At 38.3% G+C, this 16,728-nt stretch overlaps 1 protein-coding gene across 1 annotated transcript in view; it reads right to left on the minus strand.

Annotated features, from left to right (window-relative positions):
- Window positions 1-16,728, minus strand: part of DTWD2 (DTW domain containing 2) — a 61,607-nt gene that overhangs the window by 12,755 nt on the left and 32,124 nt on the right. The window contains exon 4 of the mRNA XM_039731114.1: window positions 12,544-12,733. Within this exon, the coding sequence (XP_039587048.1) occupies window positions 12,544-12,733 (190 nt within the window). The remainder of the gene's footprint in view (window positions 1-12,543; window positions 12,734-16,728) is intronic.

Below are 16,728 nucleotides of genomic sequence, written 5' to 3' on the forward strand. Positions count from 1 at the left end.
AGATTAGAAAAAATACTTTTCTCTGCACCTCCTGAGCTCATTGAATAGGAGATTTAATAAAAAATTCAGAGAGTAATCAGAATAAGAGTCAAATAAGATACAGACAGATGACAATAGTGACTCTTGATATTTCGCTTTTACTTCTGTTCTAGGTGTTTTCTGTGTGAAGATGAACAAATGGTTTTATATTTCTTTCACAATAATTGTAATCCACTGTAACTCTCAAGGCATTACAGTGTGCTATACAACATAAACTGTATTATACTTGTGTCTGTGTACTGTACTGAGCAGTAACTAAACTAGAATGAAGTTTTAACTTTCTCTAGAAGGAATTTATGTAAATGACAGAGAACACTTTAGAGTAACTACTTGCTTCATCAATGAAATTCCTCTAATTTTTGAACATGCTTTCAGAAAAAAATGCTACCCATTCCTTAATCCTCTAGGCTTGAAAATGACAAATTCACAAATAAAGTTTTATTATCTGAATATACCAGAGGACTAGACCACAAAACCCACTTACTGTTAAAAAGTATGATATAATTATTCAATGAACCTCAAACCATTAGTTTCTCCACCAACTCATTCGTGACTTTTACCCATCATTAACAGAAAAATAAAAAAATTAAATTCAACATTTGCTCAGCTATGCATAGTGCATAGCTGAGCAAATTAAATTATGCATTCATTGATAGTACTGGTATTGCTGCAGGTTGAATTGCTGACAGAAGAATCTACAGCCAACTACAATTCAGCACCCTGCACCTTTTGACACTTTAGCATTTCATCACATCTGCCATACAACTTGCTTTAAACCAGGTGGCATTTTATGACTTCCTGTCTAGCATTTAACCCTTCAGGGGAAGCCCATGGGATTCCTACCTAGTAACTCCAGTAGCACCACTTCAATCAAAAAGCAGGTGGACCCCTAGAGGAATGGGGTTTTTTAATGTCTTTTCTTTTAAATAAAGAGTGGCAAGAGTTTGTCCCTTGCTTTCCATACTCCATAAGCAGTTCCTTTCTTTCATTCTTAGTGCTCGGTGAGGTCTTGAGAATAGCTGGCATGTTCCAACACTGATTCCTACAGAAGAGGGTAAGAATGCTCTCCCGAAGAATCCTTATGATGACAGTTTCAAGCAAGCTGTTTGATAAGACTTACTCTCAGACATCCCATACCATCTGTGAATCCATGCTTACCCAGCAGAAGCAACAAAGAAACCACAAAAACAATCCAGTAAGTGCTACTTTGCACAACATGAAGTTTGGACAAGAGCAACAAGGTAAGCTGGCAAAGAATTCTTAAAACAGATGTTGATATGACTGACTTTGGTGAAAGATCAAAACTCTGGAATCTCAAAGACCAGTTTGTGTTGACAACTACTCAGGCATATTACATGATGGTCAGTGAACAACTGAAAAGAAACAGAAATGCCTAAGTGTTTAATAAATATTTAATCACACCATCTTAGAAACTGTAACAGATTTAGGCCACGTTACTCAGAAGCTGAGAATAAGAAAAGCTCCCCCTGTCTGACAAATTGCTGAAGTTCTCTTCCATTGACTGGCGTTCTACCCAGCATATAATCTTGACATTTCAAATTTATAGGGCCTTTTCAGAAGGCAGCACATCAACTATAAAGTGGCATCATTGCTTTTAATTAACTGGTTTATGAGGTCAAAGAACACAGTTTCTTGTCATTGGTAACACCTTTTGCACACTTTTCCTTTGTACTGAAGACAGTGAAGCATTTTGAGGGTTTTTTTAATAGTACTATGGTATTTTAATTTAACAGTAAGTGTTCTTAACAACCTGATTATATTGTTTGCAAATAGAATTATGTTTAGCAGACTGTACCCACCTTATGCACAGAGACAGAATGTCACAAAAAGGTCAGACAGAAGGGAGTAAATAAACTCAGCAGGAATGACCCTTTGACAAATGCAGTGCTGAGTAAGAACATTTGTGTGGTACCTTGAAACTCTGCAGTTTATTGCCACAAACAAGTTCATAAATCACCCTGAAGGTCTTGCCTCAAAACCATTATGTTTACCTTTAATAGGCAGCAAATGTACAACCTATTTTAACAGCTTTATGATGCTGCATTTTACCACAGAATTTCTAGGATCTCATATAAATATGAGCAAACATCTTTAAAAAATATATAAGAAAGAAAGCATATGGTAGCATTTACCTCACCTACCAGCAGATCACATTTTTCCTAGTTAATTTCAAGCCCATCAAACTGTATAATGAAGTATACCTAAATTCAATAGGAAAAATGGGGAAAACTGAATTTAAGAAAATGTTTAACTACTCTGGGCAAAATTTGGCTAGGTTACCTGAGCTGAAAGTCCATCATACATAGGAAGACATAAAAAATCTCAGTTTTTTTATTTATTTATTTTCACAGAATCATAGAATAGTTTAAATGGAAGGGACTTTTCAAGGGTTGTTTAGTCCAGCTCCCTGACCAGTCCCCCTCCAGCTGACCTTGTTAATCCTCATGAGGCTTCCACAGGTCCACTTCATGAGCTCATTCATATCCCTCTGAATGACATCCCATCCTTCAGGAGTGTCATGCCACCACTCAGCTTGTAGTCATCTGCAAATCTGCTGTGGGTGCACTTGATCCTTTTGTCTGTGTCAGACTCAAAACAACACTGCTTCCAGCAGAGACCACTGAGGGTATCACTTGGCACTGATTCCGATTGGAACACTGAGCCATTGACCCTCATTAAGCCACTACACTCGATGTGACTGTTTTCCTCATCCACCTAACAGTCTACCTATCCAATCCATCTCTTTCCAATTTAGAGAAAAGGAAGTTGCGGGGGACCCTATTAAAAGCCCTATAGGAGTCCAGATAGATGACACCTGTAGCCCTTTCATGTAGCCTTGTCCACTGATGTAGTCCCTCCATTGTAGGAAGGGTTGGAACCAGACGATTCTTAAGGTCCCCTCCAACCCAAACCATTCTATGGTTCTACAGTTTGCAAAAGAAATTTTTGTATACACTATAGAAGACCTTGAACTAATTGCCAAGGCAGTAAAAAGCAAGTAAGGTGAGCTGCAATGAACTCAGGTACAAACAAATGCTGGGGAGGGTATCCAAGAGACTGGGTGGATTGCTGGATGGAACATTTCAGGCACATGTGGGGATAAAGGCAAGCTGGGCCTTGCCTTCACTGGGCCATGCCTTGCACTGCACAACCCCTCCTGGCCTGTATCCCAGCCCTACAGTGGCCATCAGTCCCCAGCACAACAGAGGCACCTGGCCTCCTGGCACCTCCACACCTGGCCCTGGAGCCCCAGTCTTGCCCCAGAGCAGCCAGATGAGGGAAGTCCCACACGGGGAAAGGGTGAAGAAAGACCAAAGGGTAGTTTAGCCAGGACATGAAGCAAGCATAGATCTTGACTCTACTTCCTGCTGTACTTCCTATCAGCTGAACACCAGAATTGTATGCTCTTTTCTACAGCTTTTCTGTCTTTCTCTCTTTCTTCTTCTCATTTCCTCTTCCTAGAGTTTTGAGACTCTTAAAACTGGATGGGTTTGGAGCCTGCTAAGTTGAATAGGGCATCAAGTTAATGTTTTTTGAAGTGTTCTATGTTGATTGTATGCTGTTTTAAACTTTTGCCAGAGTTCTCTGCTTTTCTGAAGTTGCCATTAAAGCTTTTTTTGTTGTTTGACTGCTTGAGGATATCTTGCCAGCCTTTCTCCCATGCATCTCACTCCGAGTACATGAAAAACTGTGAGGCCCTTTAGAAGGCTTGTCAAGCCATTTTTTTGTGGCTTTACAGGTATTACTTTACAAGTGATAGAAGTATATCTACAGAGGCTGCTGTAAGAGAGTCTTACATAAAGTTAATCAGACATCATATTTGATTACTACTGCTAAACAGAAGGTCAGCAAATTGGAATCCCAGTTTCAATTAACAATTAAATAATTTCTGTACTGGAACAACAGTGAATTTTCTGCACTGTATTAATGTCCAGTTACTGAAATTTATACTCCTTATAGAACTCTCCACTGAGTTATCACGACCACTTTCAATAACTTACTGTCATGATAACATTTTGCCACTTAACTAGTATACCTTCAGTTATTACTTCAGAATAAGTTGAACAACCTGGATTCACTGCAGGCTCCACTAACAATTTCTCTACAAACCGTAAAATAAAATTACAATCACTATGAAAACAGACCAGTTACTTATGCCTTGTTTAGTATTTTTATACAAGACAGCATTTCTTCGAATGACAATTATTTCTATTGAGGGTATTTGGTGAGGCTTCTGCAAAACGTGACCTCTGCACACTGATTCAGTCAGATTGCTTCTGAAGGAGACATGACGCATGTAGGTAAACAGCTTCAGTAAATTTGTAAGATATGTCACCTATTTTCAACAGTTGCATTGAACTAGACCAATACTGCACATACATCCCTGGATCTCCTAAACCTATTCTTAATAATATTTTCCACTGGGTTATTGGTATTACTGCAGTGTACCTAGATATGTGAAAGGATAAGCAGAAACACAGCCAACAATATGCAATACTCATGCAATAATCAAGGACTGTGATAATATTAAACCATGATGTTAAGACTTTCCAAGTCTTCGCGGTTGACTGGGTAAGAAAGCATTGACACATGACTCTCCTCAGAAAACTGACAATTCTAGAGCTGAACATAAATTTTTTAGCCAAAAGATCATTCTGGATACTTTATCCTTATTTCAATAACTTCCTTTGTATCAATTGTCCTGGAAGTTTCAAGCATTGGAGGAGTGACTTTTCCTCTTTAGAAAAGTCATGCATGACCTTATATACACATGATGCAGTCTAACACACAAGAGATTAGCACTCTTCTGATGCAGATACGTGAATACATCAACAAAATTATAATTACAATTTTAAATTACATGGCCCTCACTAAAAGCAATCATACAGAAAGGCTGCTTTGCATCAGCTGAAATACTTTCTGACTACTGCAAATAGATTATATTGATAAAAAACTCTCATTTCCATATCTCTAAATGTTCACTAAAATGATGGTATAGGCAGTGTTTGTGAAAACTTCTGAATAACAATTAGTCTTTACGCATGCATTCTTGCAATTTCTTGATGGTTCTGCCATATATTCTCAATATGGTATCTGAATTCTCTTGTAGAAGAAGAAATATACAAATTATTTTCAAATGTTAAAAGAGTAGTTACAGTAAGTCAGATTTACTGATGATTCCCTGATCTTAAGGCTACCTCTTTTTTTTAAAAGCTCTAGCAAGACTGCAGACAGATCTGTTAAACTCTTTTAAAGGTGACATCTTGGGCTCCAAGAAAGCTGCTTAGAAAATAAATTCCATCTCAGGGAAGGAAGGGTGAGAACAGAGAGAGAGGAAGAGCAAGAGAGATCCCAAGCATAATCTGAAGTTGTATATCAAAATATCAACTTGCTTGAGAACCAGTGCTTGGCAATACAAGCATACATTACAAATTCTTATGACGAGTCAAGCAGATTTAAGCATACAGTGCAAGCTGAACTAAACAGTAAAGTTCAAAGGGTAAAAATGTGCTGTAAGAAACCAGATTTCAGATGATGATACCAATTTTTATGTAGCAAAGAAAGTATAAGGGAAACAAAACAGATGTGTTAGAAATCATGAAGGCATGATGGGAAAAGAAAATGAGGTACTGAATATATGAATAGCAGCAATACTGTGATGAATGCATAAATAGAATAATTTGTTGTCACAATACTGCTGACATTATTATGCCCATTAAGTAGCAGAAGAGTACACCAAAAAATAATTTAAAAGTCACAATGAGTATAAAGCTTCCTCCAACCTCAAACTGAGGCCACTCATGTACAGACACACCATTCAGACTAACAGGGAGTTAAGGCAGAAACAAGAAGTTAAATAATGTGTCCAAATGGTATCATTAAAACTGGAACACTAGCTTCATGAAAATATTCTTCAGTAGTCTTCTGAAACATTTACAAAATATCTTGTCACTACAAAATGTCAAAGCATATTAGGTAAAAATGTTACACATAACATAGGAAGAAAAAGCAAAAAAAATTAACAGTGAACTACACTTTATGCCCCGTATCTGACTGTCTAAAATTGAATTTTTCTTGACTGTTGGCTAGATCGATGCTGATGCCCTTAAAATTATAGGGAAATACAGTTTCCATGCACCTTTCCATCTTCACTTAAAACTATTTATTTGTACCTGAATACCAGAATATGAATTCTTCTTCCCACCCCTCAATATTCTCAAAATACAATGTGATGACACTGAGGTGGTGAGAGCTGCTCCAGTACCTGGGCAGGGACAGTCCCCTTGGCATTAGCATGGCACAGCGCAGCTCCCAGCGCCTCCACTGCTCAGTCTCATCACACACACAGATATGCATTGTTCTTGACCCAAAACTCCTCTGAGGACGGAGCAGATGGGCACCAGAAAGAAAACAGAATCCAAGAGGTGCAAAACCTCTGCTGAGCCCCAAATCAGAGCCAGTGTGTCCCGAAGGGCACTGAGCCACCCCCAGGGCTGAGTCACTGCCAGCAGGGCAGACAAGGCAAGGGGAGGACTCTATTGTCCCCTCCCCCAGGGGTGAACCAGATGAGATGACAGGTGAGCAAGGACAGATATGTGCCAGCAGGACATGGCCTCAACACAGAAAGCAGCACAGTACTTCTGGGACAAGCATGGATCTTGGAGGTCCAGGGTGGGGTGCAAACACATACAGCAAACATGGGATTCAAAGCCTTCATCTAAAAGATGACCAATCTCCCCTCCAGTGGGCACAGAGCTCAGTGCAAAGGCCATCAAAGCCTCCAAACAACCACACAGTTCCTCAGATCCCACCACACTTAGCTCTGGAACCCAGCGCTGCCTCAATGTCACAGGAACATAACTTCGAAATACCCCAAGAGTGGGGAAGGAGAGAGCTGCAGGCCAGGCAGGGATCCTCCTGTCCTGAGCTGGCTGCACCTTAGGTAGCCACAAGACCAGGAAGATGGCAAAAATAATAAGAAATAAGTAAACCACACTATCCAGAAGTGCCTGTAAACTTTTTATTTCCCATCCCTTCCAAAAAACAGCCAGCAAAGCCAACAACCACTGTGTAGCGCTTTCCAATCTTCAAGGAATGGGTATGCATTTTCTACAATATCCAGCCTAAGTATGATGACCCAAAGATTTTCACTGCATTTTTAAAAAAGGAAAACAACATCAGGTGATAGAAATAATTCATTCAGGTTTGGGATAGTAAATTCCTGGACTTGCAACAGTGATCCAAAAATACTTATCCACAAATAAAAATTATTTCTGCATTACCTACTTCTGATGAAACAATAAGCACTTGGGATAGATTGTCTACTTTTTATATATATGGTTTTCAGGTTAACTTTTTCAATTCTTATTTGGTGCTGAAGGAATAGAAGGCCAAAAGCAGGAGTTTAGTTGTCTCTTCCCACTATGCTGTGCTTATCTCCTCATAAACAGAAGCAGTTTCACCCACAGTGGCCTGTGATTGCTTCACAGAGTACACCATCACATGAACTGTGCCAAATGGCTAGTTCTTCTCTCAAACTAACTGCATCAACTTGTCCAAGGTAACTGAATACCTTCTCTGTATCCCCTCTGTAACAGCAGCTGTTGCACGAAAGCCTGCAGACCTCTTCCTCAATTTTGGCTATGCAAAATATCCCAGGATAATGTGCTTCTCCAGAGGGTGCTAGTTCAAGGAGTACCCTACGTTGATGTCGCATCCCAGTGGTGGAGGAGTGGTAGCACTGGTCACCGGCTCACTCTGATCCCCTTTTGCTTTTGACACACGTCAGGAGTGGCCACGTTCCGCCTTAGCCACCAGCAGGCAGAATCACGTTTGGCCACTGGCTGAGGTCCCAGACCGACAGGTGTGGCCGATAAATGTGGACCCATGTCTAAGGATCAAGGCAAAGGAAGAAGGAAGGACTCTTTGCTTACATCTCTGAGCCATCTTTATTCTTTCTCATGATGGGAGTGGCGCCGGGGCTGCAGCGCCGTGCGGGAGCAGCGCAGGTGATGCAGCGCTGCATGGGAGCAGCGTAGGTGACGCAGCGCTGCATGGGAGCAGCGCAGGTGACGCAGCGCTGCACGGGAGCAGCGCAGGTGACGCAGCGCTGCATGGGAGCAGCACAGGTGATGCAGTGCTGCATGGGAGCAGCGCAGGTGACGCAGCGCTGCACGGGAGCAGCGCAGGTGACGCAGCGCTGCACGGGAGCAGCATGGCTCGAAGGGGGACAGCGGCAGAAGAGCACACAACCAAGAACAACAGCAGCTTTTGGGGGGGGCGGGGCAGGGGGAAGTGTTTTCCCAGGAGGAGACCATTTAACAAGTCAAGGGCTGGATAGGAGGGGTACGGGGGACAAATGTAAACATAATACCAATAGAAAAGGGGACAGGAAAGATACAAACCAATGAGAGAAGGGAGATATCATAACTGACACCAAAGCTTCTGGATAAATGGTTGCAGGAAATTACAATAGACAGGCTGCAGGGACAGAATTTTGAAGGATAGACAGGGAGGAATCTGGAATTATTATAACTGTCACAGAGAAAAGGCGGGAAGACAGGTGGTAAACTACTTTAGGGAGAGACTAAAGATATAATCTTCAAAACCCCACTGCCACACTATGTAATCAATGTAATAATCATACTAAAGTCACATGAGGAGCTCTCTCTTGCTGAGAGAGCACAGGGTGTTTAACCTCAACACGAGGCAGCTTAGGGGAGACCTCATCACTCTCAACTCCCTGAAAAAGAGAGTGTACCCAGGTGGGGCTCCGTTTCTTCTCCCACACAATTAAAAACAGGACAAGAGGAAACAGGACAAGTCTAAAGTTGCCCTAGGGGAGATTTAGGCTGAACATTAGGAGGAATGTTTTTTACAGAAAGGGTGATCGGGCACTGGCATGGGCTGGTCAGAAAGGCAGTGGAGTGAGTCACTGTCTGTGGAGGAGAAAAAACTTTTAAGGAAATACTGGATGTGGTGCTTGGTATCAGTGCCAACAAATTGACAAAGTGGTGTTCTGTCCTAGGTTGAACTTGATGACATCAAAGGTCTTTTCCAATCTCCTTGAATCTGCGATTCAGTGCCTCATAGGTTTTTGCTAAAAAGTTTGTCCAACCTCATGCTTTGTAATTTATGAAAAAAATTCCATACAATAAGAACGATTCTGAATCAAGACATAAATTTACATATTTCTGATAAAGTTAAATATGTTAGATTCACATATATCTATTTCCTCTGGGCTTTCTGGAAGAGTGCAATTTGAATTTATCATTTTTTTCAAGGAAAAATGCTCTGCTGACTGAACTCTTAATTAACAGAGCTTTTATTGGAGATCTCAAGATTTTAATACATTTAATAAATGTATTAAATACATTTTAATAAATTTACTAATTTAAAACAACAGCAAAGTTTATTAAAATATCCCACAGTATCTTGAAAATCATTCAACATAGCAGTTTGTATTACCCAAAATCAGCAAAGCTGTAAAGTAATACAATAAAATATTCCTTTCAATGCCTCCAATCTATTGTGTCTTTGTAGTTAAGAATTGCTAACTTTATTACTAAAATAGCTCTTTTCTACCTCCAGAAAATTGATTAAAAGCACAAATCACCATTTATTGAATAAGTCTAGTTTCTTTTTGTATTACAGATAATGTCTACAGATATCACATCCTCTTCAATTTTAACATCCCCTCCATATAGCTGTTGTCATATCCACCTCACCCTCTCTCTGGGGCCAAAGCCTGCCTTCTTGAATTTCAAACATAGGGATATTCTACACACTTTTGTCTCAGAAAATTGCAATATCAACCCAAAGTTTCAAGATATAATCAGCAAAAACTTTTTTCAAATAGAGAACCATTTACATAGCTCATTTAAATATGAACTATGACATAGAAAACCAGAAATAATGTAGAAATAGTAAAAAGCCAGAAAAACCCTACACTGTTGGCCATAATAGCTAGTTCAGTGAGAAAGATGAAACGGAACACTGCTAAAGGTTGAACAAACTTTAGTCCCTAACAATGCTGGTGTTTACTCGCAGACAGTTTTATAACTACCTTCTCCCACATTACTGCTAATTTTAACCATTAAGAAGTTTCTAGGGGGCTGCACAGGTGCCTCAAGCTAATTTCAACACAAAGTGACCAAATTTAGTCTAACATGCAGGTTGTGTACACAGCACTCCAACACAACCTTTGCGCTGCTCTGCACTTCACTCAGTCTTCACTGAGCCCTACCTGTCTCACAGGTTACTGTTTGCAGCTACAGCACAAGTTCTAACTTGGCACAGCACAGCACAAATAAAGCTAAAATAACAGTCAAACTACTAAATGTAACCTTTAAACTTGATCTAAGAGACTGAAGTCAGCCAGGTCACACTTCAACATGGGAAAACAGTCTTTCCTGCAGGAAGCTATTTTTGCATTTGGGAACTCCAACAATGTCATCATAACACATCCATGTGATTTGAATAACAGAAAGTATCAAGTAGCATATAAAATAAAAAATCAAACCAAATATTGATTTTAGCTCTGATATATTTACCAGATGGATTAAACCATTTACCATAGTTTATGAAAAAATTAATACTTTTATTAACTTAGTACTTCAAGAATCACTGTATCACTGTATTCATTTACTCTAAGAATTTAAATCCTTTAAAACAAAAGCAGCAATGCAATTCCAATAAAAAAGAATAGGGATGGCAGAATATACTTTTCCTTGAAAAAAAGGCCAGATAAAAAGTAGAGTGTTGATGAATAGCTGCAAATGTTAAAGACTACAATTGATGCAATATAGAATTCAAGCATGCACAAAGAAGCAAATCTCCTAAGAATGTTTTTTTATATTCCAGCTGTCTGCTGATGTTTTTCCCTAGAGCTTTAAGTATGATCCTTTGCATCACTGTTTTATAAATCAATGCCTCTGAACTTTCTCAGAAAGGAAATCTGTGACTCACCCCAGTGACAAACCAATATCCAGCTGTTACTTCTGCGAAGTCTTGCACCCTGTACAGAGGTGCCCACTTGCAGGGAGGGAAGGTACACAGTACCCAGTTATCAACTTCCATCCAGAAAATCTCTGGGCTGTCATGTCTTCACATGTCTTTATCCATGTTCACATACAAAGGGTTATAGATTAACACCCTACACCTACATTTGCTCCTATAGCTATGAAATTTTGCACAAAACATCTTAACATACAGAAAACAGTTATGGGAAAATTAGGTGTATATAAAATCACATGTAGACGTGATTTAAGTCTAGTCTTTGGTGTAATAACCTATGATAGGAACACATTTGTTTGTAAACATGAAATGTTTGTTTCATTTCTTGTAGCACACAGATACATCTTAATATCTTGGTGAAATCTAATGCAATAGTAAAATAAATGTAAAGTAAAGTAACGAACTGGGTATTATGGATTTTTTAAAATATAAATTATTTATATATTTATTTATTTTATTAAATAAGGTTTCATGCATTATAGTCAACACTACTGCTCAATTTTCCAAGAGTTTTTTGGTGTAGTATCTTAACACATTTTCTTTACATTATTTTTACTTGTTCTATCACTTCAAAGTCTTTATCAGCTCCAATTTGCCTTAGGCAGGATTTAACAATTTTAAAAGCATTACTTATATGTAAAATGATCCATAAGTTTGCTGTCCATTATTTTAATAAAATAAACATTTTAACACCCTCAGGGATACTAATTATGATCCAATGATGAATGGAATTATTTTTCCATTAGTAAAACTGTTGGTATTAATACTTTTTCTAAAATACACTTTCAGTTATTGCAATAATGAAAAGATCAATCTGAAGATAGTAATTTTCTCTTTCAAAAATACATCAATATAATTTTTTTTATCTTTATTCAGGCCCTGAATAAAAATGGCAGTTTTGTCAAAAAATTAAATACAGACAAACAATCCTACTCTGATGAAAATACTGAAGATCCAAAATCATTCCATTCATACAGTCAAATGTTACAGTATTTGTAACATGCTACCTGAGACAGAATTTTTAATATGGTGGAGAACACATATGAGAAGAGTGTGACCCTTTCCTAAGAGGCTGAAAATTCAACTTTCAGCTTTCCTATTTCTGCAATGTAAGATACTTATGCAGGGAAAAAGAAACGCTTATTTCAATCTATGTATTCCAGCAGCTTAAACAAGACACTAGAATTTTCTACACAAACTAGTTTTCAATTTTGCAAAACGATTCACTATGAAGTTACATACACCAGCTCAAAAACAAAAAAGGCAAATTTCAAGTGACAAAGTAGAAACCCTCAATATTTACAATCATCTTTCTTATAATCTTACAGAATCCTTAAATAATTGCTTAAGCTGTTTTTCTCTTGCTAGCTGGTTACATCCTTAGAATAACCACTCCCTTTTGACTGATCAGAAGCAAGCATCTATTAGACAAATTTTGAATTTTTACTTTACAATTTTGTAACTCACCTGCTTGGGAAGGCGGAAGAGAGAATTTTTGTAAAATATATCTTTAGCCTGACTCCATGTTCCATCGATGATAATCATAACAGATGGACTAGAAGACATCACTGTAACTTCTTCCAAATTGGTTGCTTCAGCTCCAGGATACAATATTAGAGTATTGGGATTTCTGCACACAGATGCTAATTCAGGATATCTTTTATGCAAAGAAACACAAAATTAAATTAATTATTGAAATTTTTCATGACATACATATACTTTCAAATATTAGTTCCCACTCACCTCCACCAAATTTTACTTAAAATGTCCCTTTCTGATCAGTCACTTTCTCCTTCCAACACCTCAGAAGTTGTTGGTTTTACCCCAGCTTCTATGTGGGCACAGTCAAAAAACAACCACAAAAGTGACCGATGAAAGCTGAATAAAGCAATATATCAAATCTTTTCCAATGCTTAATCACTACTCTAATGTGTATTGGAGCCAAAGACATTTGAATTGGTTACCAAAATTTAATATATGTATTCTAGAAAAATTTCTTCAATCACTTGGTATAAAATTACTGCAATTATCCCATTTTAACCTTCTAAATATAGAAGAGAATATTAGCAATTCATGTTCCATACCTACAGGGCACTTTTGAAAATGTTATCATTTCCATTGGTTTGGGGTTTTTTTTTATTACTACTTATGCTAACTGGTAGAGTTATAGTTCCTATGCTTTTACACTCTCTTCTTCCTTCCTGTTGGCTTCTACATTTGTAGGAGTAACCACAGGAGTAACAACTGCCTATTAAGTGCACATGGAAACTCCTGAGGTTTTTGAAGGATGCCACTGTCTTAGCCTATAAAAACCTGTGAAAGACATTGTCATTTAAATAGTACTCCAGGTCACAAAAGCCAAGCTTAAACTAGTCTGGGCTGAACACTCCAAGGATGGGGCAGCCACAGCTTCTGTAAGCAACCGGTTTCCATGCCTCACTCCCATAAGGGTAAAGAATTTATGATTAGCATCTAACCTAAACCTACTACTCTCTTCCAGTTTAAAACCATTTTCCTTGTTTTAGACCTTACAAAAGTCCCTCCCCAGCTTTCTTGAAGTCCCGTTTAGGTAACAAAAGGCTTCCATAAGGTCTCCCTTGGAGTCTTCTCTTCTCGCAGTTGAATAATTCTAACTCTCAGCCTTTCCCATAAGAGGTGTGTTCATCCCTCTGATTATCTTCATGGCCTTCTTCTGGACTCATTCCAACATGTCCATGGTCCATATCTTTTCTGTGTTAAGGGCTCCAGAGCTGGTGACAGTACTCCAGATGGGTTCTCACCAGAATGGTGTAGTCAAGCGGACTGATAGGGGAGAATCCAAGAAAAGGCTAGTCTTCTAATAAAGATTGCATTACTTGTCTGGAACTAATTTCTCAGTCTTCAGTCTTGCCTCAATCAGAAAGCATGAAGAAATATAAAGCAAGGGTCAACTGTCCAAAGCATGTGGCATCAAGTAAGAAATTAATTCTTCATACTACCTCAGTGGTTATAAGGTGTAAAATGATTTGGTAGGAAGAGAAGAGCTATAAGCAGTTGAAACACCATGTGAAGTAGGAAGAGAAACCAGTACATCTTACGTGTATCGGAATGGGATTAACAATAGGCAGCACATAAAGTGGGCTCTTTATGACACCTACCAAAATCCACTAGGTACATGATCACAGACACAGCACGCTGTAAACATCTAAGTTTACACTGAGGAATTCCTATTGTCACTGTCACCTGGAGCTGTTAAGTTCCAAGAACCAGGCACCTGCACCACTTCTCCAAAAATCAAGCAAGAGTAACATGGATTTGTAGGGGGAAGAAGTGGTAGGAGTGGGGAGGATTAGGGAAGAAAGAAATGGTTCATAATGGATTTTGAGTTGATATATACAAGGTGTACTTAAACCTGCACTCCATTATCACTCTGACGAGGCATGTGAAAAAAACAATTTTAAGAATGTTAAATTCAGACAGTATTGAAATGCAAGACATTGAAATCCTCAGATTAATACTCAAATGGGAGCATACAGGATGTATATGAAATGAATGTGGAATGGAATTCAGTGAACCAATAAGCCTGGAAATAGTATTCCACCATCTGACCACCCTCACTGCCAGCCATCCCACCTCCAGCAAACCGTCCAGACTGATTCAACACTATATGTTTCATTCCTATCAACATAATTTACTACAAAGAACAAACATACAAACAAATAAACAAACAAAACCAAAACATAATGATCTGTCTTTCCAAAATGAACAGGAAAATAACTGTAAATAGAAACTGGAAATCTGTAAGATAAGCCTGTGGCAAACAGAAGTACATGGAAACTTAAATTTTAAGCCTTACTTATAGTAATTTGGTATCATTTTAGTGTAACCAATAATCTTGTTACATTAAATCGAAAGCAAGGGGCCATTTCATTAAACGGTATCTAGTATGCAAGGCTTAAAACTGGTCATTATTTTCATGTTTGCCTTGAGAACCTGAGTCTTCAAAGAGCAAACTATCCTAATTCTGAGACAGAAGAGATTTTAAATCCTCTTAGAGGATTAAAACAAAATGCATTCTTAAAACTAGTCCAAAACTGTATTGATTATGAAGCTCTTTAAATTCATATTATGAACACCATAACTGATGTTTTAGTTGACAATTCAGTTGGTTTTTAATTCATACTCCTCCAAAGATCATCACAAAATCATAGAATGGCTTGGGGTGGAAGGCACCTGAAACATCATCCCATTCCAACCTCCTTGCCACAAGCTGGGACACCTGCCACTAGGCTGCTCAGAGCCCCATCCAACCTGGCCTTGAACATATCAAGACAAGGCATTCACAGCCTCTCTGGGCAATCCGTCCCAGTGCCTCACCACCCCAAAGTAAATAATTTCTTCTTAATATTTAATCTAAACCTACTTTCTTTCAGTTTGAATCCATTCCCCCTTGTTCTGTCACTAAATGCCCTTGTAAATAATCTCTCTCCATCCATCCAGGCTCCCTTCTTGTATATAAGGCTGCAATTAGCTCATCTCCTTTCCAGGATGAACAATCTCAACTCTCCTAGTCTCCTCTTCCTAGTCCTTCCACCCCTTTAATTCCCACCAACTGCTACTCCCATGACTTCCCCAACGCTGGACACTTAAGATTTAGATTTGTCTGACGAGGTTTAACCATCTCATTTAGATCGTGTTTTTGCTAAAAAAAGTCTGGACCAGATGATCCTTGAAGTCCCCTTCCATGCTGGTATTCTGTAATTCTATAGTACATACATAATGAATATCGACAGCCAATGATGGCCCTTAGTAGCTCTTATCCTTAAAACAGAACGATTTCAAGTAATTGAAGGAACATCCTCTATAAAGACTATGCTGAAGAAAAAATCCTTTATATAGACACCATGATGTTTCCAATACTTTTACTGGCACTTTGCAGTACTTGCAGAATTTCAGACTTCAGAAAAAGTTGAATTTCCCAAGAAAAAGCAATTCGTATTATTTACAGTTACAGTAATTTTCTTCAACCCAGGTAAGATTTTTATTGCAATAATGAAAAGTAAGATCAATCTGAATATAATTAATTTTGTTTTTCTATAAATATATCAACACATTTTTTTTTGTCTGCTTGACATGGCCAGCAGCTAACATAAAGCTCAAACAGATGTCACAACTTAAAAGTTATGATGTAAGATACAACTGTGGCCTTGAGCTCCAAAAGAGAAATACTTACAAAACTTCCTTCTCTTATAAATTAGCTTTAGTTTTGGTATGTAGCAGGTATTGCAGGCTTTTATAATCCATTTAGCACAACAACAATCTCTGCTAAGCAGAACTATTCTTCGTTCATGTCTGAATATCCAACCACTTTGTCACAGATTTATACATTCTCATGATTGCACTTAAGTAGCATTTCATTTCTGGGATGCATGCTCTTGAAATGTGTAATTTAAACATAATCTCATTTTTGTACTATATACATTTTCATTACACATCTCTCGGTTGCTCTCAAACTCTCTAGATGGTTTTAATTCAACATGGATCCAGTGTGAAAGGCAAGCATTCAAATTTTAAAAATATAACACTGCCATTTAGTAGCAAACAGTACTACTAATAAAGAATAGATGCTAACATATTATCTGTAGAAAACCATCAGGTTAATGAGGACTTCTC

The sequence above is a fragment of the Passer montanus genome, unplaced genomic scaffold (assembly GCF_014805655.1).
Source record: "Passer montanus isolate IOZ18808 unplaced genomic scaffold, ASM1480565v1 scaffold110, whole genome shotgun sequence".
Lineage (NCBI taxonomy): Eukaryota > Metazoa > Chordata > Aves > Passeriformes > Passeridae > Passer > Passer montanus.